Raw genomic sequence first — 26,974 nt, forward strand, 5'->3', positions numbered from 1 at the left:
GGAAGAGCTATCTTCGATCAGTTCAAATGTCAGATGTAATGATAGAGGTAGGTGAGCGGAGTGATACCTTTATGATAGGGTCGATATGTGCGCCGGTTGAACACTTGGTAGAGGCCGATAATATCATAGAGAGTGAGGATGATGAAGTCAGACTCATTAGTCTCAATGCGCTGAGATTCCATTTTGCAAAATCAACAGAAAGCATGCCGTTGCGTCAATTGATATCGTCTGTATTCCGGGGGTTAATATATGAGTAGCATTTTACCTTGCTGGCAATGGCGTCTTTTAAGTCCCAAGGAAGCATGAGGTCACCTGGAATGAAAAAGAGCATTCCACCTCCTGTTAAGCGCTAACACATGGACAGGTATCAAGTGTCACTCGTCTTGTGATCAATGATAACGTATCTATCACTAAATTGAGTAGGCCTCTTGGTCAGACGAGGATTCCACGATTCGGATAAATTATCTGGCCATCCCACTATGTAGATATTATCTGGAAGTCCTTCGCTTTCTGTTTCACTCGATAAGACATGTAATCAGTTGTACATTTGAGATACACTGTTTTTTTACCGGATGGTGCGTCAAGAGTTGTATAACGTAGATGGAAAGGAATCAAAAGAATGACCGGATGTCAGGGACCTGGCTTGGTATATAGTTCGTTGAATGCTGTAGGCCATTCCTGTGGTTTTTGGTCTGTAGTGCAGTGGAAAATGTCAAGAGGCCACTGGCCTGACACTAACGCTCAGGCACTCCAAGATCTTATACTACTTTGTAGACCAACTCCCAAAATTATATCTGCCAAGTGATACCATTTGACCAGGTAAAAGACTGCCAACCTGACAATAAATGGTCACAAAAAATGGCAAATATGAGCAATATATTTTAAAAAATAGGTTAGGCATAACAAATTTCCATGCTAACATGCAGTTTGATATAGATTGTAGAACACCTGGTTTCATTTTACACCCCAGAGCATTTATCATTATTTCAATGATGTTGAGATAATCTTGAAATAGTCATACACCGTATGTGCGAGCATGCAGTCTATGGATATTGTGAGAATTAAGTATCTGATACTGGACACACTTACACAGCACCCAGGACTGCCTTTCTTCTTATAAGTACTTCTAAGAGTAGCTTACCTCTTGTGAAGCAATGCTAATCAATAAGAGAGCGATGCGAGCCTTGTAACTACAGATGAGCACACCAAGCAGTTGCTTGTGTTTACATCATATCTTTCAAGGTTATCCGCTTCGTCATGACTTCAATTTGTCCCTTTTACTCTTCTCCAAACTCCACTCCAATTACTGATGCCTTGATTGCCACGCGATCATCGCTCATTGAGCCTTACCAAAGAAACCCCGCCTGTCAAAACCAAGCATTGAATGGTTCCTGGCCCACTGCCCCAAATAGCCATCGATAGTCCTCGCGTGGTGGTCTCAGAAAGCAATAGTGCGCCGATCATTGACATCATCGGTTGGAATTCCTTTTTCGCCCGCGAAAATCGAGAGGTTCTCCCGAGTCCCGAAAGGGGAGAGAAGTGATGATGAAACGCCACCTCGATCCAGCAAGGGATCGCCCGAAACACGTCGATCGTCCGACGAACCATTCGGGAATTCTGGAGAACAAGAAATATGTTTCTGACTTTCTGTTTGGCGCGCTCTGGTTCGTTGAGCTGCCCCCTGCAACAAATTTCCCGATCAGCATTCTGTCGCCGTTTCAACGCTGCTGATTTTTGCGTTCATTTCGGTCCCAAGGGGTTGGGTCGCTTCTTTTTCTCAACAAGGCTTTGCCAGGTACTGCCTCCATTTATGGGGGCTAGCTTCTGGGGGCAGAATATAGGTCACTCGTCTTATTTAACTAGGGTTCGCCCTGTTTTGTCTGGCCCCTCTCACATTTACTCTCTGACTTTTGGTACTTGAACTTTCGTCGCTCTTTTTTGAAACTTGAAACACTTTTTAGACAACCTACCTTTGTCTTCTACACTCATTTGCATAACAATCTTCCAACATGTCGAGGAAGATTCTCGGCCTAGGCCTGCTCTCGTTTCTGGCCTTCTCGCCTTCCATCGTTTCGGCTTCGCGATCACAAAGTGAATGTTACAGCAACATCGGTGACCTGAAAATCCATATGGGCTCGACTTTTCAATCATTGGGAATGTGTCAATCGCACTGCGCGAAACAAGACTTCAGCGTATATGGCGTCAAAGGCGACCGGTGCTGGTGCGGCGACAAACTACCTCCTATCAGCGCCAAAGTCTCGCAGAAAGAGTGCAACGAGCCATGCCCAGGATATCCAAGTGAAAACTGTAAGCATCACTTTCGGCCCCTTCTCCCCTATCAGCCTTATCCTATCGAATCACGAGACACGAGAGAAAAGAAAAAACAAATCTAAAACACATCGCTAATCTCAAACCCTAGGTGGAGGCGATGACGTCTGGACTATCGTATACGACTCATCAACCAACCCCGAACACTCCAAACCGCAATCCTCTTCAACCGAACCAAAGTCATCGTCCTCGACTTCCGAACCCAAGGCCATCATGAGCATCAACCCCAACCTCGTGGCCACCGGCGCAGCAATCACCCAAACTAGCATCCCGAACAGCATCCTGACGGCGCCCACCACGGCGCCCAAGAACGCCGACGTCGCAGAACCGTCCGCGCTCGCCGCGACGCAGGCATCGTCTTCGTCGTCGTCTTCTTCCTCGTCAGCCTCGTCTAGCGCGGACCCCGAGAGTTCGTCTAACGGTGCTGCGGGGCCCGCTGGCCCGGCTGCTGTTGGGTCGGTTGTGGGGGCGATTCTTCTACCATTGGTGCTGGGGTCTGCCTTTTGATTAATTATGGAGATCCAGTGTGGCCCGGTAGTTGGATTTGCTTTTTTTCTTCGTCCCTTCGACACCTTTCGCAATCACACTATCGCACTGCCTCGTCTGAACAAGACTATCTCTCCTGTCTTCTAATAGGACAGGTAGTCAGTCAGTCAGACAGACAATGTTTGACGAACCGGTCGGTCTTTACCAAGGACACAGTAATACTAGTTCGTGGATGTTTATTTGTTGTGTGTGCCTGACCAACTGACCGACCCTGTTCGTTGCATCCTTTTCCATCTTCTTCTTCTTCACTCTTTCACCTTTTTTTTCTTTACCGACAAATTTTTATTTTTTTTTACCCATGTACAATATTCCGTCTGTGGCTTGGAAATACGATCCGCAGACCTTCCATGCATTGGCGTGTTCCGGTATTTGGGGTCTGAAGCTGTTGACGAACACCTAAGTGGACCCTTCCCCCCTACTGACCTAATGATTGATTTGATTCCTTTCGATCCTTTGCCATGACCTTCGGAGTTGTTGGGTTGTTGGGTTGGGACTTGGAATTGCTGGTTGATTTCAAGATTGAAGGTTGAATGGATGAATGGCTTACTTTCTCTTTTTTGTTTTTTTTGGTTTGGAGATACCCACGATATACACTCGCTTTTACTATAGAGATTCAATTATTCAAGATGAAAAGAAAATTGGAACCGAAATCATATCATTAACCAAAATGACTTCCATCTAGTATATACGAACAATGGAACACACGATCGCTAGGAATCATTAAGGCAGAAAGCTCCGAAACAAAACAAGAAAAAGAAATAGTTCCAACGCTTTCCAACAGAACAATTCAGGGGTATCAAGGCAACAAGGAATCATACTATAGTCCATAGTCATGCTGACATGCTGACGTTAGGACTGATCGATCCAAAGTTTAAACAAATAAAAAGCAAGAAAGCGAGGTATCATCCGTCCATACTCCGCATGGGGGCGATCGGTTAGTTGTCAGGGACGATAATGCCCATGTTTGCGAGCCGGGCCTTGTCCTTCTGTTTCATAGTTACTTTTTCCAAGTTCTTTGGGAGAGGTTGTCGAGCCCTGGGATATGTGTCAGTTATACCACAAATAATCGAACAGAAAAAGAGACAGAACTCACCGGTAATATTTGATCTTCAAGTTCCGTGCCCGATCCTTCAGCTGAACCTGGTTTCGGCCCTCGATTCTCTTCTCGCCTGGTTTCTCGGGCTGCGCCTCGTTTTCTTGCTCGATCAACGCCCATTTACACTCGTTTTCCTTGATGAGGCGGAGCAACCGTTCGTCTTCGGCCGGTTGCCATCGTACGTGTGACTGATTGGTAGAGGTGAGCTGTGAAGAACGATACGGAATGGTTGCCGACCCCCGTCTGGTCGCGCGGCTCTCTCCTGGCACCTCAGGCGCGGCTTGCGGTTCCTCATTAGTCGTGGTTCTCTGACGCTTGCTCGTGGGCTGTGCTGGCTTTTCTGCGCGTTTGCGAGAAATATCAAGTGCGCGTGCGTCCGTCGAGAAATCATTCCCGCTTTCTTCATTTTCCTCCAGATCGTCCGACTCGTCACGTCGTCGCTTATTGGATGATCTTTGGGCGCTGCGTGAGCTTACCCCGTGACTGATTGGCGAGACCCGGTGGGCGTTCTCTTGATGATCGATAAAAGCTGCCCGTGGGTGCTTATCCTTCGTTGCCTGGGAACTAGAAGCGGCGTGCTTTTTGGTCGCTTGCCATAATTCCCGATCGGAAGGTAGGATCGAGGGTGGATTCACAGGGATGCTTGCTATAGAGTCCGTCCTTTGACGCCCTGGCCCGTGACTTATTCTATTTCCGACGGGAGGGCTGTGAGACCGCTCGATCTGAATTCTTGAGTTATCTCCATCGAGAGTGAAGCCAGTATCATTGATTGTCAGCAAGTCGTCGTCTTGGGGCACAAAAAGAGGACTGTCCATATGGGGATCTGGCATGTTGGCAGGCTCCACGGGCGCTTCAGGTGCTGCAGGTGCTGCAGGTGCTACTGGGTCTGCAGCTCTAGATTGCGAGGTAGCGGGCAATGTATTGCTTTGGTCTTCGGATGCGAGAGTGTCACCCTCGGCCTGTGGCGAAGGCTGCACGAAGTCGGACCGTCGCCTCTGTCTTTGCATTATGCGGTCGATGGAGGACGCATTCAGAAAAGAGCTTCGGATTGTTAGCAGCACGCTCGAATTGGCACAAAGGTCTGGTACGCACGGTTTTGATTTACGCCGCTCCCGGTTTTCAAAGGCAGTCCTAGGCTCTTCCTCATTGCTAGGGGGTTTCGGAGCACCATCATCGATGGGGGCTCCCTCGGTCGGCGATCCTTGACCATTCGATGTTTCCGGGACAGCAGGTTCTTTTTGAGCGTCCGATATCCTCGGTTGAATGGATGGCGCCGTGAAAATCGGTCCTTCCGTGCCCGAAACGCCAGGGGTTTCCAATTCTCGTAGATTGCTCGATATTCTTAATCTAGTTGGGGTCGCCGCAAAAGGCGAGCCTCGAGCAGCCATTATTCTTTGGTTTTCAGCGGCAACAGAGGAGGGTCTCGCGCTTGCTCTTCCTGCGGGACTCAGGGTGGCTGCGGAGCGAGGAGGTACACTGCCCATCTTGGATCCCGTTTTGGGAGTAGCAAAATACTCATCTTTCAGGTCGTCTGCCTGCCGCTGTTTGTTCAATTGTTTGTCAATTTCATCGTTGCGTTTGCGAAGCCATTGGGCAGCTTTCAGTGCGAATCTCGGCCATCGGAACGCGCTTTTCAACTCATCCGGCCCGTCCGATACCAAGACCCGCATTTCGTTGAAACGATCATAAGCAGCATCTCTATAGCGCGAAGGAAGGTATCCATCTGCACCACCAAGATTGTCCAAGTTGAAGCCTCGGAGTGGTGCCTCGTTGCTATCGTAAACGTCCTCATCAATTTCCTCCACGAAGAATGCCAATTTTAGTATGGCATCAGGATCAAAACCAGGGTCATGTTGTTGATCCTCCATTGACGCAATCAGAAACTGCGTCCTGATCTCCAAAGCAAGATTGAAAGTGTCTTTTCCAAGAGAACTTTCACCCACTGCCGGTCGTTGACCGTCATGAACAACATTGTTCATGAAGACAGACGGAAACAGGCCTTCGACATGTTGAATGGCCTGTCTTGGAGCGTCTGTCTCAGTTCGGGCCAGGAGCACCTCGATGGCAAACCGCGCACAGTTGGCCTTTTGCACACTGAGGTCAGGGGTCCAATCATTGGCGAGTCCATCGCACTTATTCTCCAGGGCCGAGTATATCGCCTCGCTGACCCTTTCGGTGTCTATATATGAATGGCTTCCGAAGTAGCTGGCCTCTGACTCGAACTTAGACTTTGAGCGGGAAAGACGCCTGCTCTGCGTGTTCTTGGGATCTGCCAGCTTCGCTGCTAGATTGACGATGCTGACCGGGTCCGTAGATGCAGGAACAAGCAGTTTCAAGACGTCTCGCGCAGCACGTTCCAGGTCCGGCAGAGACTCGAGCATCATCTCGGGATCCAGGTCAGTGTCCGGCTCCGAAGGGAGAATGGTGGTGCCGGAGATGTTGGCAGCATCTTCGGGCGAACCCGGTGCAGCATGGCTTTCGCGACGAGCACCGCTATTGCGAGGCGATTTGGCAGGCGACCTGACGGGCGATTCTTCCACAACAGCATCGAGACCTAGATATTGTAGCTGATTAGCTGTTTGTTTGTAGGTTCGGGGTGTGGATACACCAGGGTGGGCGGAAAGACATGGAATGGAACAAAAAAGATACAAAACGGGACGAAACAAGAAAAACTTATAGATGATAAAGTAAAAAACGCAGGAAAGAAATCGAAGATAAAATGGCCCCGTAAAAGCAAAAGCTCATCAACGCGACCGTAAACAACGGATCGGGGAGGGGAACAAGTGGAACCGGCGACCAAACTTACCCTTTCCGCTTTTGCCCATGTTTTGTTTCCATCTCGGACCATTCAAAGAGGGCCGACCGGTGCCCACGACTGCATTCTCCAGGCCCGAGTTCTCAGGATCACGACTCTGACTCCTTGTAACACGTCTACGAGATAGACTCGGTACGGCAGCCTTGGGGTTGGTCACGGCTTTTGTTGATTTTAGCGTAGACTCGTAAGGCCTCGTCGAGGCAGAGCGCGACCGAGAGCGTGCCATCACGCAAGGCGGTCAGAGGGGGCTGGGGGACCGTCAAGTGAAGTAGAAGTGTAGTAGAGATGGTCGCCCCGGTGCGAAATTCGATGGAAATGGGATGGAAAAGATCGGGTTTGATGGGGAAAGGTCAGCGATAGACGATGAAGCCCTGAATGATGGGCTGACGGAGGAGCGAAAGAAGTTTCGTGGCGGTTGGGCTGACCGCTACCCTGAGATAGGGTATTTCTTACGTAAGCTGGAACTGGTGCCTGAATTTGGTGCCTGAGATGTTTATTGATGCCTGAGGCATGAAACCCTATAGAAAACCCTGAACCCAAACCCAAACCCTAACCCTGCGGTGTGAATTCTGGGACCCTGATTAACGGAACCATGAATTTCAGTACTCCTCTGCATCCTAATACTCTGCACTCCAACGCTACCAACGAATGAGTGTGCAATTGGCAGTCCTCACCTATCGGTCGCCATGACTCCGCATCTGTACTCAGTAAGCAATGGACAACTAGTCGGCAACGGCCCATGGCCAAAACATTCGATTACACAACCCGCCATAGACGATGCTATTCCAAGTCTTAGGGAGGCCACCCGCTGCGTCGCTGCACAACCGCCATCCAACATCCAATTAATCTCCCAAAGCTTCATACTAACACCCGACTACCGAACAACGTATTCGAGAAACGATAGCGGCCTATCGCTAGATTCATCTCATCTCTAAAAAGGTACAATGTATATTGTTGCAAAAGTAATAATAAAAAGAGAAGAAAACAAGGAGAAAGAGGGCCGAAGAACATTTTGATCGACTCAAAATACATACAACCTGACCAATATCTCAATCCGTCGACTACATGGCCGCCACAGGACAATTGACACCTAATGACACGCGATGCACTCAACGTCTTTGGGATTTATCTAACACCCTCTCCGACGATACGGCCTTCGAATGGTCCAAGGAACAAAGACCGCTTCCTCTCGTCCGCTTCCGTGTGTCGGTTTCGCGATGCATACTTTGGGGCTTTTATTGTCTTGACAGAGCGATGCGACAGAACGAACGAAAGACGAAGTCTTTCCCTGAGGCCCTGGACAACTTAGTTGCCCCAGACAGCATCGCCGATCGGGGTGTCCTTGATGTAAGACTTGAATTCATCGGCAGAGTTTACCCAAAGGTTGGCACCGTTGAAAAGCTTCATGTTCTGGTTGTATAGGCCGGGAATCTGGTAGGTGGTGCTAGGGGAGCCGGAGCCAGACCCGGTGACCTTGACTTGAGCGCAGCTGAAGAAGGTTGATTGGGTTAACTTGCGTGTCCGTAATGCATGCGTCCAGACTAGCGCAAAAAGAGTTCCACAACTCACCTGTAGAAGAACTCGGCCTCGTTCACGTGAGCCTGGTGGAGACCGACGTGCTCGGCGCGAACAAGATACTCGCCGGCCGGGGTGTCCGCAGGGATCTGGAACTCGAATTGCGAGTCGCCGTAGGTGCACCAGGCATCGGTGGTGAGGTCGCCGTTCTCGTTGCACAGAGTCTGCTCCCAGATCTTGAACCATTCGCCGTCGCCTTCGTACTCCTTGACGTTACCGGAGGGTGCCTTGGACATAACTAGACGAGAGGAATCAATGTATTAGTGTATGGCACTCCATGAGAGCTGCAGGAATCATATAAGCATACAAACTTGACCAGGGCCAGGGTGAGCGATAGAGGCATCGTAGAACAGCTTCATGCCAATGGTGTCGCCAGCGGCGACCTCGGCGACCTCAGTCTTGCCGGCATTGCTGAACGAGCCCAAGTTGCAGCGGAAGTCGTTGTCGTTGGGGGTGAGGTTGTCGAAGGTGTTGGAGAACTTGGTCGGCATATAGTTCTCGGCGCGAGTCGTCTGGCGGATGTATTGCCAGTCATTCGACGCCACGCCATCCAAGACCAGCTTGCTGAAAATGTAGTGGGCCGAGGCAGACTGGGCCAGGGCAGCGGCAACCGCAACAAGGGCAGAGTGCTTCATCTTGATTTAGTAATGAACGAGACGAAAAAAGGAAAGATTTTGAAAAGAAAGTATAATGGAAGAAGGACGAAGGTCTACACCGGGTAGCACCAGATTGAAACAGCAAAAGAGCGAATGTAGAATGATATGCAGAAGAAAAACAAGAAGCCTGGTACAGGAACACTTGACGCTTTTATATGTTCATCTGGTACCTAAACTCCCGAGTCGGGTTCATTCCTGAGGCCCACAAGTCCATATATCTGAAGCAAGGCCGCCGATAAGTGCCCGGGCGACAGATGATACTTTGCAACGTTCAAGGTTTCATCATATTGGCATTCATCATATACAGGGAAAAGGCCCCTTTGCCTTCCATGATCCACTGGACAGGGAGCTAACAAGCCTACTAGGAACTGCACTAGACTTTGCTGGTGTTTCCTAGCCTTTGGCGCGCAGCATCGTTTGCTCCTGAGGAGTTTGTTCATATTGAAGATGATCAGTTGGTAGTGCCGCTATAGTTTTTTGGTCGATTAAACCCACCGACCGAGGTTCCTAGGGATTCACACAAAGTGCGCAGTGATGAAGACCATATTCCTTGCCGCATAACATGCAGGCAGCCTAGCTTTCACCCATATAGAATTCAAAAAGCTGGCACAGACAGTTTTGACAGCTGACCTCAGCCGGAGCGAAAGCAGCGTAGGAGCTACCATTCCACTGAAGACGGACCGGAGCCGAGGTGCGATGTCCTGTTCCTGCCACGGCATTGCCGTTACTAGAATATGCTACCGACACTAAGACGTTTTGTAAAGCTAAATCCTCTAGAACTCTAAGTTGCGGCCCAGCCCCATAACATGGACAGGGTCTTTGCTTAAGGTTCTGTCTGCCAAGAGAGGAGACAGAGGCGAATTTGCCTGAACATCAAGCCGCGTGTTAGAGGATGTCTCAGGGGCTGCTCACCGAGAGTTAAAACCGTCGATCGAAGTGAGGAAAGGTCATGACAGGGCCCTGGAATCTCTCAAACATAAGTATTCGATAATTCGAATGGAGGGTTAACAAGAGACCTTGACATTTTGAAAGGGTCCTTACCATTTCATCGATCTAGGATCATACAAGGTTTATCTTTTGCCGAATGGTATATGTACGGGATATTAATCTGTAGTAAGCCCTTTCAGATATTTCACAAGGGAGGGATAGACATGATCTAGGCCGCCGAGGTAGGAACACATTGAGACCGTGCCACAACTCGGCGGGCCAGCTCGACGTGTTGGATTGGTGATCAGATTCTTCTGGTGAAGGAGCCTTCGTCGGAACTTACCGCCGTGGAAAAGGCTGCTTCCCAGTCCGGCCTGGTGAGTAGTCGAAAGATATGCTCCACTCCTTGGGTCCCTGTCGAAGGTCTAGCATTTCAGCCCTACATACGGTGTACTCAAATGTACTCCCTGAATTATGAAACCTGACATTCCCTTCCTCTTATCTAATTAGGCTAATCGAGCTGCTGGCTATAACAGGGAATCGGCAAAAAGATGCCGTCCCATCTGCCGAGAGATCAGCGTCGGAGCCCGTTCAGCCTGTCATATCACCACCAGTGCGAAAGTTTGTTACGCCGCTAGCAAGCTAACTTGGCTCTAAGGTCTCCAACGACACTATCCTGCATTTATACTTGTAGCGGCCTTGACTCTTCCAGCATGACAAGATGTTCCAGCAAAATCATAACTAGATGGTGAGGTCTTCTCTTCCAAGTCATCACTAGAGATGCCAATAGCTCGCTCAATGCCCCGTTTTCCCGTAGATGAGCAGGTAGGTTTTGCCAACCGCTGACAGGGTAATAATGCATTGTTTAGACATGTGAAAATCAGCGACTCGGTCACCGCATTGAGTTTAGGATCGAACGAAGACTCTCTAAAATCAACCTAGGAGTCACTCTGTCTGAAACGTTCCCAGCGCAGCCACCAGGGTATGGATCCCAGTAAAGGCTGTAACTTGCTAATATGTAGGATGATAGTCCTGGCGAAATCAAAGTCTTGTTATATACTGCGCAGACAGAGTGTGTACACCGGCGGTTGTATTTGCGAACACAAGCCAAATCTTGCCCTGAGTGGATCGTTCTCGATTAGGTCCATTTAGTCTGACCAATTGTCTAGCGAACCACGATTTCCTCATTAATAATATAGCAACCAAGATTAGGCTGCCAACCTGTTTCACTAGCATCGTCCCCACGTCGCTGCGCGGAATTGCGTCCGTCCAGAAGATATGGGCCCTCTAATAGGTGGAGAGAGGCTACTCAGTACATTAATGATCGTCGCTGTCTAGAACTCTCAAGATACTACACAGTGTACACCGGTTTGTGGGCGGAACGCGACGAATATAGATAATTTTTCTTCTCTCTCTCTCTTTTCTTTCTTTCTTTCTTTCTCTTTGTCTCTTTCTCTTTGTCTCTTTCTCTTCAAATCGTTGATCAACATTGATCGTTCTGTTACGGCGTAGAGATTTAACGAACACTTTGCTACCGCGGAACTGAGATTCCGGCCAAGTGGACCTCAAGAGAGTGTCGTAGACTAGTAAGGAGACCAGAATAAGTGGATTCTGTACAATCTCCCCTCGTAGCTGTCCACACAAATCCCAGTATTCTCTCAAACACTTTCATTGAGCCTATCTATCGTTGTATAGCCTATTCTCCTTCGCTTCTCTATTTCCATCTATAGCACAGTCGGGCTTCAAGTATTGATCTACATACGCAATGCCACATCCGGAAATATATTCTCGTTAAACAGTCTAACCCTGCAATCAGCCTATATCTCGATATGTAGACTCCGCCTACCCCTTAAGTGTTTCATAGATTCTGGATAAATAGCTCCGCTATGCAGAGTCTAAGACATGGAAGGTGTCTAGGTTTAGCGAGATGGGGCCATTACTATCGTGCTCGGAGTAAACTTCCGTATATTTTCAATGCCTTGCCTCTTAGCGCAAGGAAATCATCTGTTTCTCAAAATGGAGCCGGGTAAAGTGAGTGATTGACCGGAGAGACCTCCGGTGACGAAACAACGACACTGGTACTCTGGGGATATTGATACCTAGGAAGGAAAGATTGTGAGGCGAGGTTGGTTGGTGGAAGTTTTAGCTCTTGCGAGGTAATAGAATTGTGATTTCTTTGTCGGGTTGAACGAGTATAAATATCTGGGTAGTTGCTATCCTAGAGTTGGGATGTCTTTTATATCCTTGACAGACTTCTTAAACTTATATTCTTAGAGCCCATCTAAACGGATAACCCAAGATGAAGTGCTTGCTTATTCTTATTGTTTCGTTCTGCCTCCAATCCATCGGTGCGTTACCAGCCCCTGATCCTCAGCCAAACAACGACCTTGTTCGAAGGGACAGCCTCCCGACTAGTTTCCAATGGAGCTCCAGCGGCCCCTTGATAGCGCCTAAGAGCGACAGCTATAACATTGCGGGAATCAAGGACCCCTCGATCGTTTACCACGGCGGCAAATATCATGTCTTCGCCAGCACTGCCAAGGCATCCGGGTATAATCTCGTCTACCTCAGCTTCTCCGACTTCAGCCAAGCTGCCTCGGCAGAGTTTCATTACCTCGATCAAACCCCTATCGGCACGGGGTACCGCGCCGCACCGCAAGTCTTCTACTTTGAGCCCCAGCAACTGTGGTATCTGGTCTATCAGAACGGAAACGCCGCATACTCGACTAATGCCGACATCGATAATCCGGCGGGATGGAGCGCCCCCAAGAATTTCTACAGTAGCATGCCCAGCATCATCGAGCAGAACATCGGCGACGGAAACTGGGTAGACATGTGGGTCATCTGCGACGCATCTAATTGCCACCTCTTCTCGTCCGACGACAACGGCCACCTCTACCGGTCTCAGACGTCCGTCGCCAACTTCCCCAATGGCATGGGCAACACCGTTATCGCCCTGCAGGACTCAGATCGCTACGCCCTCTTCGAGGCCGCCAACGTCTACAGCACCGGCGATGGCAAGTACCTTCTCCTCATCGAGGCCATTGGCAGTGATGGGGCGCGCTATTTCCGCTCCTGGACCTCGCCTAGCCTTGACGGCAGTTGGACGGGTCTCGCAGATACCGAAGCCAACCCCTTCGCTCGGTCGAACAATGTGAAATTCGACGGCAACGCCTGGACTAAAAGTATTAGTCACGGAGAGATGGTCCGCTCGCAGGTGGATCAGACCATGACGATTAGCCCGTGTAACCTCCGCTACCTCTACCAGGGGATGGACCCGAATGCTAGCGGCGATTATAATGCGCTGCCGTGGAAATTGGGACTTCTGACACAGACTAATTCGGCGTGCTAGCTTGGGCCTGCAACGGATTCGGTCTGGCCAGCATCTTGATGGAGGCCGCCGGTGGAATTTGAGGTTGACTTGTAATGTCACTACATAGTTCTCTTGAAACATGGATATTCTTAGTTTGCTTTCAAGTGCAGTTCCGTATTGCAACACGTGCAAATCCTTCCACCCCATACTTTTCGCCTTAAGCTCGGCAGTATCCTGGACGGTCTATCTCGGAAACACCAATAATCTGTTACGTAGTAGCGCCTATCCAAGGGACCTCAGCGGTTGCAGGTCCTGGCTCTGGAGGGAAATGCGTTGACATATGGAGAACCCACAACGGTAGTCTGTCGGAGCGTCAAAGGGAAAGTCCCTCGCGGCCTTTGGCTAAGGATTTAGGATTACCCAGTGCAATTTCCTGTTTCGGGGCGGGGCTCTCCATCTTCCTCTGGGGCTGACCTTGAGCTCGCTTGGTATGCTCTTACTCTCTCGTGTAGAGACATCTGCCGTCATCGAAAGATGTAGTAATAGGCTCGTGTTACCGCAGCAAGAGTTGAACGCCTATGTGAGTGAGTCGACCTCTCCGAGAACTAGAAACACCTGGCAGACAACACAAAGAAAAGGTAGTGAAAAAAGCACGACAAAATACAGCAGGGTAGAATTGCAAAAATAGAAGCGAAGACCCGCTAAGAATAGCACGATTCAGTGGGCCCAAGTCGGTAGCCCTAACTTCCCGCCCGACCCAGACCAGGAGGACTCTGCGGAGTAGTCCCTGGTTGTTAGCGCAGATGAACAGGTTTGTGTCTGCGGTTCCTGGACAATCGTGCTATCTATGCCGATATTAGCGACTAGTGTTCCAAGTTGATTGACCCTGGCCACATTGCTCACGGTCCCTGGTCAGAGATGACATGTCTCATTGGTCTATCGGTTGGTCATAAGAGTGTACTTGTTGCTGGCGGTACTAGTACTGGAAAATAAACGGATTGATCTCGTGGGAATCTTATACTACAGTAAGATGGGTTCAGAGCAAAAGAGTAATCCACGGTAGCTACAGAAAAGATCACCGGCCGTAAATGATGTGTATTCTTTATCATTATCACATAGCCAGGAAAGAGCCTCCAATAATGTATACATCTGGCTCAATTGGCTTCCCAATTCTATATTGTACAGGGAAATCACCCAAGATTATTAAAAGACACTATAGAAGAGTATGCGCGGAAACAAATAGAGGCGCTAATACAGGGCCTCGATCAGATAGATGGCTCCAAAGACAAGGAAGGCCGTGGCACCGCCAAGTGTTACTGTTCGAGGGATTAGCAGCTGAATCTAAAGGCAATAAGGGGAGAAAAAACGTACCAACGCGCATGCTAACTCGGCCTGCGATAGCACTGCCGCCAATGACCGCCGCAGCGGTGCAGATGCCATGTCCAGTGATCGCACCGACGGTCACCCACCAGTAGTCTTGACCGGCGGCCATGGCGATGGTGGCAATTTGGCTGCGATCGCCCCATTCGCCAAGGAAAGTCATAGCGAAGGTCTGAACCCAGGCAGGGCTGAGAAGAAGGGAGAAAAGGTTGTTCATTCCGACCAAGACATCGTTGAGCCGGCGACCGGGTGCGGGGGACGAGTCGCGGGAGGAAGAGGACGAAAGGCTCTCGGGGGGAGAAGGGAGACGGTTGGCAGACGATCGAGACTTGCGGCGTCCTCCGGCACGGCCGGCTTCAAGAGAGTGAGGGGTGACGGAGGAGCGACGGCGGTTCATCCGCATCTGCTCTTGCTCCTTTTCTTCCAGCTCCATTTCGACTTCCTTCATCTCCTCGCCAACACCCTCGTCAGGCGACATTTCGCGACCCTCCTTCAGCATTTTCAAACCGAAAATGAAGAAGAGAACGGCAGCGAGAATCTTGGTGAAAGACTTAGGGATAAGTGTCGGCACGGCGTGCCCCAGGACAGCCGATAGCACGGTCATGCCAATCAATGCGGCAAAGGCAGCGGAGAAGACAAGAAGGCGCGGGTGCCGCATCGCCATCAAAGCTGCGACCAGGAATGTCTTATCGCCAATTTCGGAGACGATGATCATGGTGAAGGAGAAGAGGAGGGAGTGCAACGGGTCGCTCTCCGGCTCTCCAGATCCGACCGCACCAGGAGTGGCACCAGCAGAGCTGCCGGGTTTCTCAAAACCAAGGGGATCTTCGCTCACGGGGGCGGGGGATTTGGGGTGTGGGATGTCATGCGGCTTCTCAGGCAAGTCTGCGGGTTTCTGGAGATGGGAGTTAGTGAATTGCCGACAAAGAAGGCCAAAAGAACTCTAAGTATAAAGACGTACCTCCAGCTTCCCCAAGGTGGAGTCTCCGGGTCCTTTGGAATACTCATCCGTGCTGTCCTGGGAAGGAGTGTTTGGCTTCTCACTATGAGGCAAAGGAGGAGCTTCTTTGGGAGCATCAGGAGTCTTCTCCGAAGTATAAGTATCCTTCAATTTCTCCGACACTCCGCCCTCGGTGCCTCGAGTGCCTTCTTTCGGACCCGTCCGGTTCGGATCGTCCATCACTCCATCATTCGAATAGGGGATCGGATTTCCATCTGGACCCAAATGCTGGGCAACTTTGGGATTTGACGGGGCATCCGAAGGCACGACCGAGCCTGCCTTCTTGCGGTCCCGCTCAGCGCTTGTCTCTACCCACGGGCCAGCGTGAGGTCGGCCGTCTCTGCCATCAACCGGGGCGTCCTGCGTTCCTTTTGCGACCTTGGGGTTCGCGCGGACCGGAGCGTAATCATCGAAGTCCGGGGACACGGAATCGCTGTCAAAAGCGGCGCGCCGTCCAGGGACATTGCTATTCGGAGTGAGGTCTGCAAAGGCTGCCGATAGCGCGGGGAGGAGGAAAAGGACAAATGGCGAGAGGCGTTGGACTCTCATCGTGAAAGAGCCGTAACGGTCGGGCGATCGGCTGATAATGAAAAGGGTCGAGTTGTAAAAGAGGGTCAATCACGGGCAATGGCCCATGAAGGAGACGAAAGGAAAGTCGATGAAAGGAAGGGCAATCGAGGAAAGCGTTCTAAAGTTGGAGGATCGGCGAGAGAGGCTGGTCATAGAGCCACGCGAGCAAGTTGGGGGAGGAACCAGTCGGGTCAGAGAAATAAACAAAGCTCAATATGGAGATGAATGAATTAAATGGTGTAAGGGCAAAAGGAGGGAAGTCGATAAGAAACAAGAAAGAAACAAGGACGAAGGAATCAAGGCAGGAGAGAGGCCAGCGAAAGACTTTCTCTCGCTGCTTCTCTCGTGTTGGCCGCAAAGGGGCAACGCCGCCTCCACATCACGTGCCGGGGGTCCACCGAGGCCGCTTGCAGATATTCACTCTTCTTGCTCTTCTTCTTGCGTCCGTCCGGAGTGCAGTGATGACAGCTGCTGGTATGGAGTCCCATTGGGCTGTGGGTGGACGCTCAATGCGGGACTTCTGTCGGCTGACATGTCACATCCATTCCAGTGGAAGCTGGAGATGCTCGATTTCGAGAGAGCGAGTCCGCTGACTAACCCATCTCCTTACAATGGCTATTTTTATCGTGCCAAGAAGATAAGCAGCAACTATAGACTTGTTTGATGGTTCACTAACAGCCCTATGGGGGACAACTTATTGTCTCAATATTTGGGTGAAATGATGGTGAAAGCAACACTCCCCCAATGTAGTCAGCCAGTCCATCATGTGACTGATACCGACCTCAAGGCTCTTGACCTTCTCTCACTTCATCTACTCGACAACCACAATGACAACCCATCTCATCCAATCCCTCCTCTTGCATGATGCGAGCCATCTCAAATATTGATTCTCATCTTCTCTTGACCACATATAGCACATAATACAGCGATGGATTCTACTCATTCATCTTCGCTCTCCCAAGACAATCAGTCCAATCTCACGGAAAGTCAGCACAGCTCCGCTACAAGTGTGTCGACTCAACCGAAAATCAAGGTCTCAGCATGGTTCAGCGTGTTCGTTGGTAACCCCGACCCTACAGCTCCTCGGTTCAAACATGCTTGGTTCGATGCTAGAATCCCCAAGGAGATATTTGCTTTCCAACGTGCTAACATTGTCGTCGGCAACGACTCTGTCGAAAACATCAGCTTTGTAGGCACCGATCGGGAGAGACAGGACATTCGTGAAAAAATCTCTATATTTCGCGCGATCATATCGCTCTCGCTGACCTTTACTGATGAGATGTTCAACTGCGTTCATGGGGGTTGTATTGTCTGCAACTCAGCCCCGGTCGAATCCCTCGTCCATCGCCCTTTGTGCGTCACTGAAACTGGCTACCACCAGTTAGTGGATTTCCAAGAGACTTACAAGCTTATGTCGACGATTGCCTCTCACGCGGAATCTATAATGCAGACAGATCAGATGGACTGGAGCATCGGCAGCTTTATGGATGGCCGGCCTTATGTTTGCTCCCTTGCGATGCCTGTGTGCACGACTACCGGCGAGTGCTTTCGAATCGCGACCGAGAGAGCCCAGGGCTATATCGAGGGAATAATTGATGGAGACATCCTACCGCGGCCTCTCAACACAGCAAAGAATGGCCAGATCACTGAAGAGGCAAAGTGTGGAACACATGAATCCACTACTCATTCGAACGATAATGACATCGCCAAGCATGACATTGATCTCGCAGCTAAATCATCTGACTTATCTCTCCCCGACAGTCCTCTCAAAGAGAGATTTTACAATATTGGGAAGACGATATTTGTGGGAAGACCAAGTCTCCAGGTACAGCACACGCCTCCCAGCGGAGAGCTTAGTTGCTTAGTACTGTCCGCGACTTTCCCTCGGTCGGCAATGCCGGACAGATCGAAGAATCAAGCAGATGCCGCAATTGATTACTGTCGGGTTTCCGGATATTACGAGCAAGATATTCTTCATCATCTTGTCCTTCGTTGCGCGGTATGTCCCAAGCCAGTAGCTGCTAGTACTATGGTGCACTTCCCGATTGCATTCCCTCGGACCCATAGAGGCTGTCTTGAAGATGGCCCAGTGCGCAAACTAATCATGAAACTTTGCCGATTTGTCAACGGCACATGGAATTACCCAGAAACGAATGCCGCCTTAGGCTTTGGTAGTGATGCTCATATCTTCGAACTGGTGGTCCCAATCTGCGAAATGAAAAGTATCTGTGAGAAGGTTGCAAGGATCTCTGCCCGAGAGTTTCTGAGATTGCTGACACCGTCTGGAAACCCTCTCCCGTTTCCGGGATTAGACCCTGATACCAATCTCACCGCCGTCCATGCTATGTTTCGAAGCTTCTCCGAAGAAGAGCCAGAGCCCGCCGAGTGCCTGGTAGAGAAGATTGCACCTGAATGTCTCATACCTGAAGACGAAAGCGAACATAAAGACAACCCGAACAATAGGACCTTGAGTGTAGGTAGCCTGAGGCTTTGGTTCGAAAATTGTCACATGAATCAAGAAGTCATGCGTGAATCCTTTGGTGAAAAAGTGCAAAAGGAAGAGGATCAAGTGCAGGTCGAAGTTGAGAAATTTGAGACCGATGCCTCTGTTGTTTGGGTCTTTCTTTGACCTGGTGGATTCCTCGCACCCATCTGATGAGAATGAGGAGGACCCGGAGGCAAACGTCGATCCAGTTATTGAGGATTATCGAACCCAGGAGATGTTTCAACCCTTATTGACTTGGGACTTCTGGTTGCTGTATGAGGCCATTACCAGTCAGAGTACTGTTGATGGCACTTACCTTTCGGAAGAGGATCTATATGAATATGAGATAGAGAGAGTTAACGAGGATTGCAACGATGATAGGGGAGGTAGATATGCCGGCTAGGCTTCGACAGTGGTTACGATGGTTGCCACGACGCTGATGATGGGGCTGGTAATGATGCTGGTCGTGGCGCTGCCAACAACGCTGCCCATTATGACGCTGCCTTTAATGCTGCCTTCAATTATGCCTATAGCACTGCCTATAACGCTGCTTTGACTGCTGCTCAAGAGGCTGCTTATAATATTGCTAACAACGCTGCCTTGAACAGTGGCCACGACAATATCTCTGAAGGAGGTTCCGACGAGGCCTGTAACAACGATTATGACGTTGGGTACGAAGAGGGGGAAGATACTGGATATAATGAGGGTACGAAGATGGACACAAGGACGCAAGGAAAGATATAAGATAGAGGATGACGAAGGGGGCAATGAAGGGGGCGCCGATACTGGAGAGGACTACGAAGAGGATGACAGTGCATATGAGAAAGCGTACGATGAGGGGTACGGAAAAGGTTATGACAAGGGCTATGACAAAGGCCATGAGGACGGTGTCTCGTAATATCATCATTGATTCCCATTGCTGAGGCGATACTCATTTCCACAGCCTACGCGATGACTATTACGAATAACCATCTTAGTTAACGACTCATATACTTTTTTCCACCCGGTTGTGGTACTCAGAGTTAAATGTTTCCAAGCATAATTGGATTCCATTCTCAAATCTTCTTTATATGATACACCCTAGTCCATCACCCAACTTAAGAGCAATCCGAACCACCATAAACAAACGTTCCATCGGAGTTCTCACATCCGCACGTTCCATCATCAGGGCTCTTGATGCAGTCGGTTCCGACGCCCGAGGACTCGCCGTTGTCGCTGTACACCATTAGTCCATGCGCCCAGAACAACCCATCTAAACAAGAAATATCAATGGGAAAGGGAGCTTACTTCCAGAAGAAAGTCCAGCAATCATCATCCGACTTGGTCAGTTCGTCATTCGTAGGCGCAGTGCAGGTGTACGCCTTGCAGGTGCCGTAGGGCGCGCCGTTCGAGGTGTCATACTGGTGGTCGGTTTCGAAGACGGCGAAGGTTTGGGTTTCTGTTTGGGAGTAGCTCTTAGTTTGTAGCTCTCTACTTGGTCAGGTCATTTCGGTTGACAATTACCAGATGTGCGAGTGTTGTAGGCGCACTCGGCGGCTTGGATAGCGTTGGAGGTCTTAGCGGCTGTGGGTGTGGGAGTTAGTACTTCGTTTTCATATTGTTCTTGTTTTTGAAGATGAATATTATTGTAGACGTAGAGACTACAACAGAGGAGCAAGACGTACGAGAGCAGCTCACAGAACCGGGGCACTTTCCCTTGGTGTTGGAAGTGGCCGGTTGGAGGGTGGCAGCAGTCAGAGTGGCGCTGAGGATGACGGAGACGAGAGTCTTAGCAGAGACCATTTTGAGGATTGTTTAGGAAAAAAGGCCGAAGAGGATTGAGTGTTGCTAGTGGTTGAAGCTGGAGGTGTACTCGGGAGATCATCGTTCTTATATACCTACTCCCCCTACTCCTAGTCTCCTAGCTACCCCGTAGCTTATACAGTGCTGCGTACACAGCTGCCCACATCCCGCCTGTCTCCTCAGGGGGAGACGTAGAAGTGAAGTCTCGAATGCTCGATTCCAGGATGAAACGGACTAGCGTCGAAACAGGAGACGTGGAGAGTGGGGATTGTACACTGAAGCCTCGGAGTAAGACAAATTAAAGCGCTCAGAAATGCGGCGCTAGAAAACGATATCGATCAACTTTAATTTAAAATCCGTGAAAGTCGGTACTCCGTACTTACTTTGCGCCCCTTGAGCAGTCAGTCCACTTAGCACATATTGCCTTAGAGACTAAGACAAGCTTGTCAGGACCAAAGACGGTTACATTTAGTTAGGCCAATTGTTAAACTAACGAAGGACTTGTTTTAGAGCGGACTCCACTTGCTGCCGCAGTGGCTGTGAGAGTCGTGTTTGATGATCGACAGCTTGTTTCAGATAGACAGTTGAGAGTGGTGCCGGGTAGATTAACGTTGAAATCATACGGTAAGAAGAGGAGATCCTCGAGATTTTCCGAGGCCTAGACTTAGGACTTTGGTAAGAGTTTAGAAGCCACCCCGAATCGGTAGAGTCACAAGAGTATCCGGTATGTCAGTCGATCTGTCATTGCCGGAGCCAAGTTTTGCTTATGCGGAGATTGCGGGGGATTTATCGATGAGATAACTTCGCAATGCAGGCTGACTATTTCTTTGAATTCGTTGAACATTTCGTGGACCTGTCATCTTATGTTTGGGGTCGCTGATTTCCCAATTTTTCTAAGGTGACAGCTGGCCATAGGGTTGGGCTCGTTGGTACTTTAGAGGCGAGTGATTGTTCAAGAGCAAAGACCGAGTGCGGAATATAAAAATTGCAGACGAGAGGTTTATGGAACTCAGAGCATGTCTAAATCAACGGAGTGCCACAGATCCTCATTGAATCTACTCGGCGCGCGCACCGGGGATTCCACATCACTATACAAATCATGTATAAAAGTTCAACACAGAACATATGATAGACTCATGCAAGAGCAAACACGCGACCAAGCCTGTGATCTGCACGAACACCACCTTCCTGCAGAAAACTGATCCACGATCTCGGCTTCGGAACCAAGTCGGCCCTCCGAGCCTCCGAACAAAGAAGTCTTACCAGTAGAAACTACTGCGTGATGACTCGTTGCTAATTAGGTGGATAACATGCATGTCCCCGAAAACCAACATCCAAGACCAAAAGAGCCGATCATGCCTCGATCAAGGAGGTGTGATGCAGAGTGTTGCGGAGATTCCGACGGTCGGGTCGGCTCCACCACATTTTTGCACGGCAATCGCTGCAGATCTGGGATTTCCTGGGGTAAAGGGCTTTGTCGGGGTTGTGGTGCGCTGGGGTATATAAGAGCTATTGTGTGCTCGTTTTCAAGAATCAATTTTATTTGGAGTGCGAGATATTATCATTCTTATTCTGGTTGACATCATGCTGAAATTGGATATACCGGGAGAGGGCCGTGTGCTTGATGTCGCGGGACCATATCTTGGCCACTTTATTTGGGTTGGTATTGCTGGATATCTACTTTGGACTCTCTATCAGGGCCTGTTTGGTGCAACCAGCGGGATCCCTGGACCGTGGCTTGCTCGGTTTACTCGGTTCTGGCTGTTCAAGGAGACACGGTACGGACGGTTCGAAAAGGTGGATATCGAGTTGCATAAGAAATATGGTACGTTCGAGCATTGTCGCTGGTCAGATTTGCTACAGGTTAGTATATATTCGGGAACAGTGAAATAATGAAGTCTAATCCAGGCCCTGTCGTTCGCATCGCCCCGGCTACATTCAGCATCAACGACCCTGCAGCCCTAAAGACCATCTACTCGTCCGGCTCCAAGTTCCCGAAATCAGACTTCTACCATCCATTCGGAGATCCCGGGAGAGGTCCGAAGCATCTATTCTCGGAGCAGAATAACCAGCTGCACGCACTGAATCGACGCAAAACTTCATCGCTCTATTCCATGTCAACGCTGGTCACGTACGAGCATTTCGTCGACCGATGCAACCAGATGCTATGCGAGCGACTGGACAATTTCGCAAAAGCAAAAGAAGCCTTCGATGTGCCGACCTGGATGCAATACTATGCGTTTGACGTCATTGGCGATATCACAGTACGTCGTGTTTGTCATGACTGAGCACTAGGTAGATAGATAGAAGCTGACACCAAAGCCGCCAATAGACAAGTGAACCGTTTGGCCTCCTCAAAACCGGCCACGACGCATGGGGCGTGCTCAAAGCAATCGACGAGAGTCTGAAATACGGATCCACGATTGGGATATTCCCTGAACTGCACGACTGGATCGCATTTGCGAGTCGAATCCTCCGCCAGCAAACGCCCCTTGAATCCGTGAACGCGTATATCCTCCGCCAGATCGAAACGCGGACCGCGGAGAGTGACGAGAAGACATCCTCTCGGAACGACTTTCTATCGAAACTGCTCGCCCTCAAAAGCGCCGACAAGGTCAATGGTTTCCAACTTTTCACCACCGTCGGCGCGAATATTGCTGCTGGATCCGATACAACCGCCATCTCTCTTAGCAGTGTGGTCTACTCCTTGCTCAAGAATCCAGAGGCCGAGAAAAAATTGCGAGAGGAAATCGACTCGCTTGCTCGTGACGGAAAACTCTCAGAACAGGTTACTTTCGAACAGGCTCGACAGATGCCGTATCTACAGGCGTGTATTAAAGAAGCGCTGCGAGTTCACCCTGCGACAGGAAGGCCGCTGGTGCGTGATGTACCGTCCGAGGGAGTAACTTTGGCTGGGAAGTATTTCCCAAGAGGGGTGAGTATACCATCTACATTAAACAATGACTCAAATATGTCCCAGGCATTGACAATAGTCTATAGAGCTCAGTAGGAGTCAACACCTGGGTGATCCATAACAACGAAGACGTGTTCGGTCCCGACGCAGCGGAGTTCCGACCCGAGCGATGGTTGGAAAACGATAAAGAGACGCTGTCTTTTATGGAGCAGAATTTCATTCCGGTACGTCCTCCACCACGTCCTCCACCAAGTCCTATTTACGGTATGATGAATAAACTAACTGACAATAATAGTTCGGGGCTGGTGCTCGTACCTGCATCGGTAAGAATATCAGTTTGCTGGAGATGTCCAAGGTCATTCCCCAGCTGTATCGGAAGTATGAGTTTGAGTTGGCTCCTGGAGAGGAAATGACTACCTGGGAGGCTTGGTTTGTGAAGCCCAAGTTCCGGTGCTTTGTTAGAGAACGGAAGGATATTTGAAGGAGGTTGGTTTGAAGCTAGCTGGTAGATCTTGAGGCGCTGTCTTTAAAGCGAATGTCGCATTTTTATACGAACTTGATAGCATTTTCTCGAGAAAGAATTTGCATAAAGAGGCTTATTACTGCGCAATAAACGACCAAGAGCATGAAGCATCCAGCCATGAAATAAAAATTTCCGAAGATTGATTTGTCTATCTTGAAACATAACCAAAGTAAAACAATCACGAAGCCGACATGGTCAACATCTCCCCCCTCAGCGACTGCATCAACGAGCGCGCAATCATCCGACTGATCCTCGCCCAAGCTACACTTCCCCTCAGAATCCTCGCCGCCTCCTTAAACGCTCGAGACGAGCTACCCGGTTTCTCCAACACGCCGATACCAGTGATGTGAACACCAGACCCCGCATCTCCAGCCTGGATCCAAGCCTTCTGCTCCTCAGGGCTCAATCGGTCAATGCGCACAGGCTGTCCGAATATCTGTGACCTTTCGTTGGCAGATTCCCCCAGCACATGGCGTATATATTTGCGAATATATTGTGTCGCGATCAATAGACAGAAAGGGTCGTAGAATGTGACGATGTTCTGCTCGCGAAGGAGCCGGAACAGATGGGCTGCGTGGACTAGAGATTCCCGAGCTTGTTTCGCGTCCTTCATTAGTTCGCCAACTTGGGAATCTGCGGTCTCGGCTTCTGCTTTTGTGGTCATCCAGCCGTACGATGCGTGCATGGTGTTCGTGGGGATGTGGCGGATGATGGAAAGGAAGTGGTAGAGTTTCTGAAGCTGGAGGGATGGGGTGGATAGGTCTGAACCGCAGCGTTGAGATGGATCGAGGTTTTTGAATTGGGAGGCTAGGATGCCGGGGATTTTGTTGAGTTGAGATGAAGAATCGACGAACGAGAGGAAGGTAGAATACGGGAGAGATTGAGTTTGTCTGCGGAGTATTCGCTCCTCGGAGAATAGGGAGATCATAATGATCAGACTGGTGGTTTGGCCGAGTGATTGGGTTGGGTTGTTGGTGCTGAGAGTGCTGAAAAGTTGGACAAGGCTCGTCGGTTCTGGGTATTATTAGTCTCCGGTTCAGATATTTTATGTGATTAATAGAGATGGAAATAAAGGGATTTTATACCTTCCTCAGACTGAAACCGACGCTCCCATTCACCCGAGTTCAAGCAATCCCATAGAGCATCATCGCAAGGAAGTCCGACTCTCAATTCCCAGATCGCCAGCGCAGGAGGCAGGTCAAACAAGATCAATTGGACGCATTCGAGCACTATGAACAGTAGCAATCAGCGACAATTCCTTGCAGTAACTTCAGGAACCACACGTACCCCAAGTAAAATAAATAGTGCGCTTCCATGACTCCGACAAAGTCCACTGCGACCAGTTTTCGCCACTTTCTTTCAAATTTATGGACGATAGCCGAGTAAATGGCGATGCGTGTCCCACAAGGAATGGTCGACATAACGTTATGAGAATGTTTCGTTGATATTGCATCGTGCAGACGGTGTCCTTTGAACCGTCGAATAGCGACAGATTATGCAGCAGGACGGCCTGGGCAATGTGGACCTCGTCGTTGCGGAGGAGTCGTTGCATAGGCTGGCTGTGTTATTATTGTGTTTTTGTGTTAGACTGCAACGTTACTACACTTACTAGGTTGAGAATGATACTCTGAAGAAGACGCCAGAAGAAGGAGTGCATTTGAGGTCGAGTAGGAATGCGAGAGTACTGGCACCCAACAGATGCGATCGCCGCGACGAGAACCCATTTGTCGGGTGTAGGTTTGAAAGAAGCGTGATGTATAATAGGCATGACAGGGTGAAAGTGTTCAAAATATAGTTGGACGAATGTGTTGACGACCTGGATGCTTGGAGGCGCCGGCTGTGGTGTGTTGGGTTTCTGGCAGTGTTCGCGATAGAAATCCAAGATAGCATTGTACGTGTCTTCGGATATTCGTTCGACATGGCAGAAATCCTCGCTAACTAGTATCTCCTGTTCATCAGATATGGAGTCGGGAACGTTGGCAGTAGACTCTCTTTGCTGGTTATGCTCTGCTGGTAAGATTGGTGTTTCTTTCGTTAATTCTATAGAATGCGAATTGGTAGGTAATGCATGCGGATCGGCGAGCATTGAAGTAGCAGAGAAGTTCTGTCCGCTGTGATGACGAGTTCCATCGTCAAATGGCGGTACATTTGGGGTACCGTATGGCAGTGACTGTAACTTCTCATCTGGAAAGCCTGAACTTTGTGGAATTGAGTCCAGAAAAAATGATGCCGGAAAACCGGCCAGACTGTGATCAACATTATCAACAGCCATGAACGGAAACGGATTAAAAATATAGTCCATTAACTCCGTTGACTGAGAAAGATCAGGAGGGCCAAGGGAGCCAGTATTGGATGTTACGGTTTCTTGTTGATAGACCTCGGCTTGAGCGAGATCAATCGCAGCCGGGGGCGGAGACTGACGGGATAGGGAGCGAGGCTCTTCACCACCAACCAACGATACCATCGAGTACTCGCAGATCGACTGTTTTTTCTGGCATCGATCACAAGGTTGCCGGCCGTTGCATCGTTGCTTTGACTTCGTGCACTTCATACAAGCCCGAGAGACCCGTTTCGCTTCCTGAGATGCAGTAGCTGCGTACGACCTAACCGCGCTGGGCCCATGCGTGGTGACATGCCGTTTCAAGGAGTCCCTATCACACAGTAAGTACTCGTGCCATAGAAGATATCGAAAACTTACTTTCTAGAAAATGACCTTGAGCACCACTGGCACGGAAAAGGCCGTAACTCGAGATGACGACGAGTGTGGCGTTCGAGATGCTCGCGGCGCCTAAAGTGAGAGTGACAGTGGTCGCATACCAGGTCGGAAGGGCTTCTTTCTTCTCCCATGCTAGGGATACGTTGGGTGGGTGGTAGTAGTGGCTGATTAGACCTGGGAGATTGCTGGCCAAGAGGGGAAGTCGTTGAGTTATTCATGACAGATTTGTGCATTAGGTAGTTATGTTCTGCATTATTCAATGCATTGAGGGTGACGTCACATGACCTTTCCTCTCGGACAGGGAGCATGCTTGACAGAAATATCATGTTTCGTGAAATTGAGAGTGAA

The 26,974-nt window shown here is 49.7% G+C and overlaps 9 protein-coding genes across 9 annotated transcripts; 4 read left to right on the forward strand and 5 right to left on the reverse strand.

Annotated features, from left to right (window-relative positions):
* Positions 1-1,940: 1,940 nt before the first annotated feature.
* LDX57_004232 (uncharacterized protein) lies at positions 1,941-7,175 on the reverse strand. The gene is made up of 4 exons (XM_046085892.1): positions 6,777-7,175; positions 5,063-6,524; positions 3,968-5,011; positions 1,941-3,909 (listed from the first exon to the last, which is right to left on the reverse strand). The coding sequence occupies exons 1-4, from the start codon at positions 7,009-7,011 to the stop codon at positions 3,810-3,812; spliced, it is 2,841 nt and encodes a 946-aa protein (XP_045941855.1). The 5' UTR covers positions 7,012-7,175; the 3' UTR covers positions 1,941-3,809.
* On the forward strand, positions 2,010-2,835 carry LDX57_004231 (WSC domain-containing protein; the record flags this gene model as incomplete). Its single annotated transcript, XM_046085891.1, has 2 exons — positions 2,010-2,307; positions 2,420-2,835. 2 exons carry the CDS (start codon positions 2,010-2,012, stop codon positions 2,833-2,835), a joined length of 714 nt encoding a protein of 237 aa, XP_045941854.1.
* Positions 7,176-8,090: 915 nt separating the features above from the next.
* Positions 8,091-8,995, reverse strand: LDX57_004233 (lytic polysaccharide monooxygenase auxiliary activity family 9 protein; the record flags this gene model as incomplete). The annotated part of the gene is made up of 3 exons (XM_046085893.1): positions 8,091-8,274; positions 8,355-8,598; positions 8,668-8,995. The coding sequence occupies 3 exons, from the start codon at positions 8,993-8,995 to the stop codon at positions 8,091-8,093; spliced, it is 756 nt and encodes a 251-aa protein (XP_045941856.1).
* A 2,313-nt stretch (positions 8,996-11,308) lies between these two features.
* LDX57_004234 (uncharacterized protein) lies at positions 11,309-13,815 on the forward strand. Its single transcript, XM_046085894.1, has one exon. It carries the CDS (start codon positions 12,243-12,245, stop codon positions 13,293-13,295), a length of 1,053 nt encoding a protein of 350 aa, XP_045941857.1. The 5' UTR covers positions 11,309-12,242; the 3' UTR covers positions 13,296-13,815.
* Positions 13,816-13,924: 109 nt separating this feature from the next.
* On the reverse strand, positions 13,925-16,553 carry GDT1 (GCR1-dependent translation factor 1). The gene is made up of 3 exons (XM_046085895.1): positions 15,598-16,553; positions 14,628-15,531; positions 13,925-14,572 (listed from the first exon to the last, which is right to left on the reverse strand). Exons 1-3 carry the CDS (start codon positions 16,183-16,185, stop codon positions 14,505-14,507), a joined length of 1,560 nt encoding a protein of 519 aa, XP_045941858.1. The 5' UTR covers positions 16,186-16,553; the 3' UTR covers positions 13,925-14,504.
* A 307-nt stretch (positions 16,554-16,860) lies between these two features.
* On the forward strand, positions 16,861-19,587 carry LDX57_004236 (uncharacterized protein). The gene has a single exon (XM_046085896.1). It carries the CDS (start codon positions 17,135-17,137, stop codon positions 18,833-18,835), a length of 1,701 nt encoding a protein of 566 aa, XP_045941859.1. The 5' UTR covers positions 16,861-17,134; the 3' UTR covers positions 18,836-19,587.
* Positions 19,588-19,788: 201 nt separating this feature from the next.
* On the reverse strand, positions 19,789-20,473 carry LDX57_004237 (uncharacterized protein; the record flags this gene model as incomplete). The annotated part of the gene is made up of 4 exons (XM_046085897.1): positions 19,789-19,906; positions 19,979-20,129; positions 20,195-20,254; positions 20,356-20,473. The coding sequence occupies 4 exons, from the start codon at positions 20,471-20,473 to the stop codon at positions 19,789-19,791; spliced, it is 447 nt and encodes a 148-aa protein (XP_045941860.1).
* A 1,892-nt stretch (positions 20,474-22,365) lies between these two features.
* LDX57_004238 (cytochrome P450) lies at positions 22,366-23,996 on the forward strand (the record flags this gene model as incomplete). The annotated part of the gene is made up of 4 exons (XM_046085898.1): positions 22,366-22,737; positions 22,806-23,408; positions 23,474-23,611; positions 23,683-23,996. The coding sequence occupies 4 exons, from the start codon at positions 22,366-22,368 to the stop codon at positions 23,866-23,868; spliced, it is 1,299 nt and encodes a 432-aa protein (XP_045941861.1). The 3' UTR covers positions 23,869-23,996.
* A 91-nt stretch (positions 23,997-24,087) lies between these two features.
* LDX57_004239 (fungal specific transcription factor domain-containing protein) lies at positions 24,088-26,374 on the reverse strand (the record flags this gene model as incomplete). Its single annotated transcript, XM_046085899.1, has 4 exons — positions 24,088-24,924; positions 24,996-25,139; positions 25,198-25,465; positions 25,520-26,374. 4 exons carry the CDS (start codon positions 26,372-26,374, stop codon positions 24,089-24,091), a joined length of 2,103 nt encoding a protein of 700 aa, XP_045941862.1. The 3' UTR covers position 24,088.
* Between the last annotated feature and the right edge of the window lie 600 nt (positions 26,375-26,974).

Source organism: Aspergillus melleus, assembly GCF_016097325.1.
Source record: "Aspergillus melleus strain CBS 546.65 chromosome Unknown contig2, whole genome shotgun sequence".
NCBI lineage: Eukaryota > Fungi > Ascomycota > Eurotiomycetes > Eurotiales > Aspergillaceae > Aspergillus > Aspergillus melleus.

Coding starts and splice junctions, on each gene's coding strand:
- LDX57_004232 (XM_046085892.1), bottom strand. CDS start 7,011: ATGGCACGCTCTCGGTCGCGCTCTGCCTCGACGAGGCCTTACGAGTCT. Junction 6,525..6,776: donor CATGGGCAAAAGCGGAAAGG/GTAAGTTTGGTC, acceptor TACAATATCTAG/GTCTCGATGCTGTTGTGGAA. Junction 3,910..3,967: donor TTGAAGATCAAATATTACCG/GTGAGTTCTGTC, acceptor CACATATCCCAG/GGCTCGACAACCTCTCCCAA.
- LDX57_004234 (XM_046085894.1), top strand. CDS start 12,243: ATGAAGTGCTTGCTTATTCTTATTGTTTCGTTCTGCCTCCAATCCATC.
- GDT1 (XM_046085895.1), bottom strand. CDS start 16,185: ATGAGAGTCCAACGCCTCTCGCCATTTGTCCTTTTCCTCCTCCCCGCG. Junction 15,532..15,597: donor CCACCTTGGGGAAGCTGGAG/GTACGTCTTTAT, acceptor TCCCATCTCCAG/AAACCCGCAGACTTGCCTGA. Junction 14,573..14,627: donor CCGAGTTAGCATGCGCGTTG/GTACGTTTTTTC, acceptor TCCCTCGAACAG/TAACACTTGGCGGTGCCACG.
- LDX57_004236 (XM_046085896.1), top strand. CDS start 17,135: ATGGATTCTACTCATTCATCTTCGCTCTCCCAAGACAATCAGTCCAAT.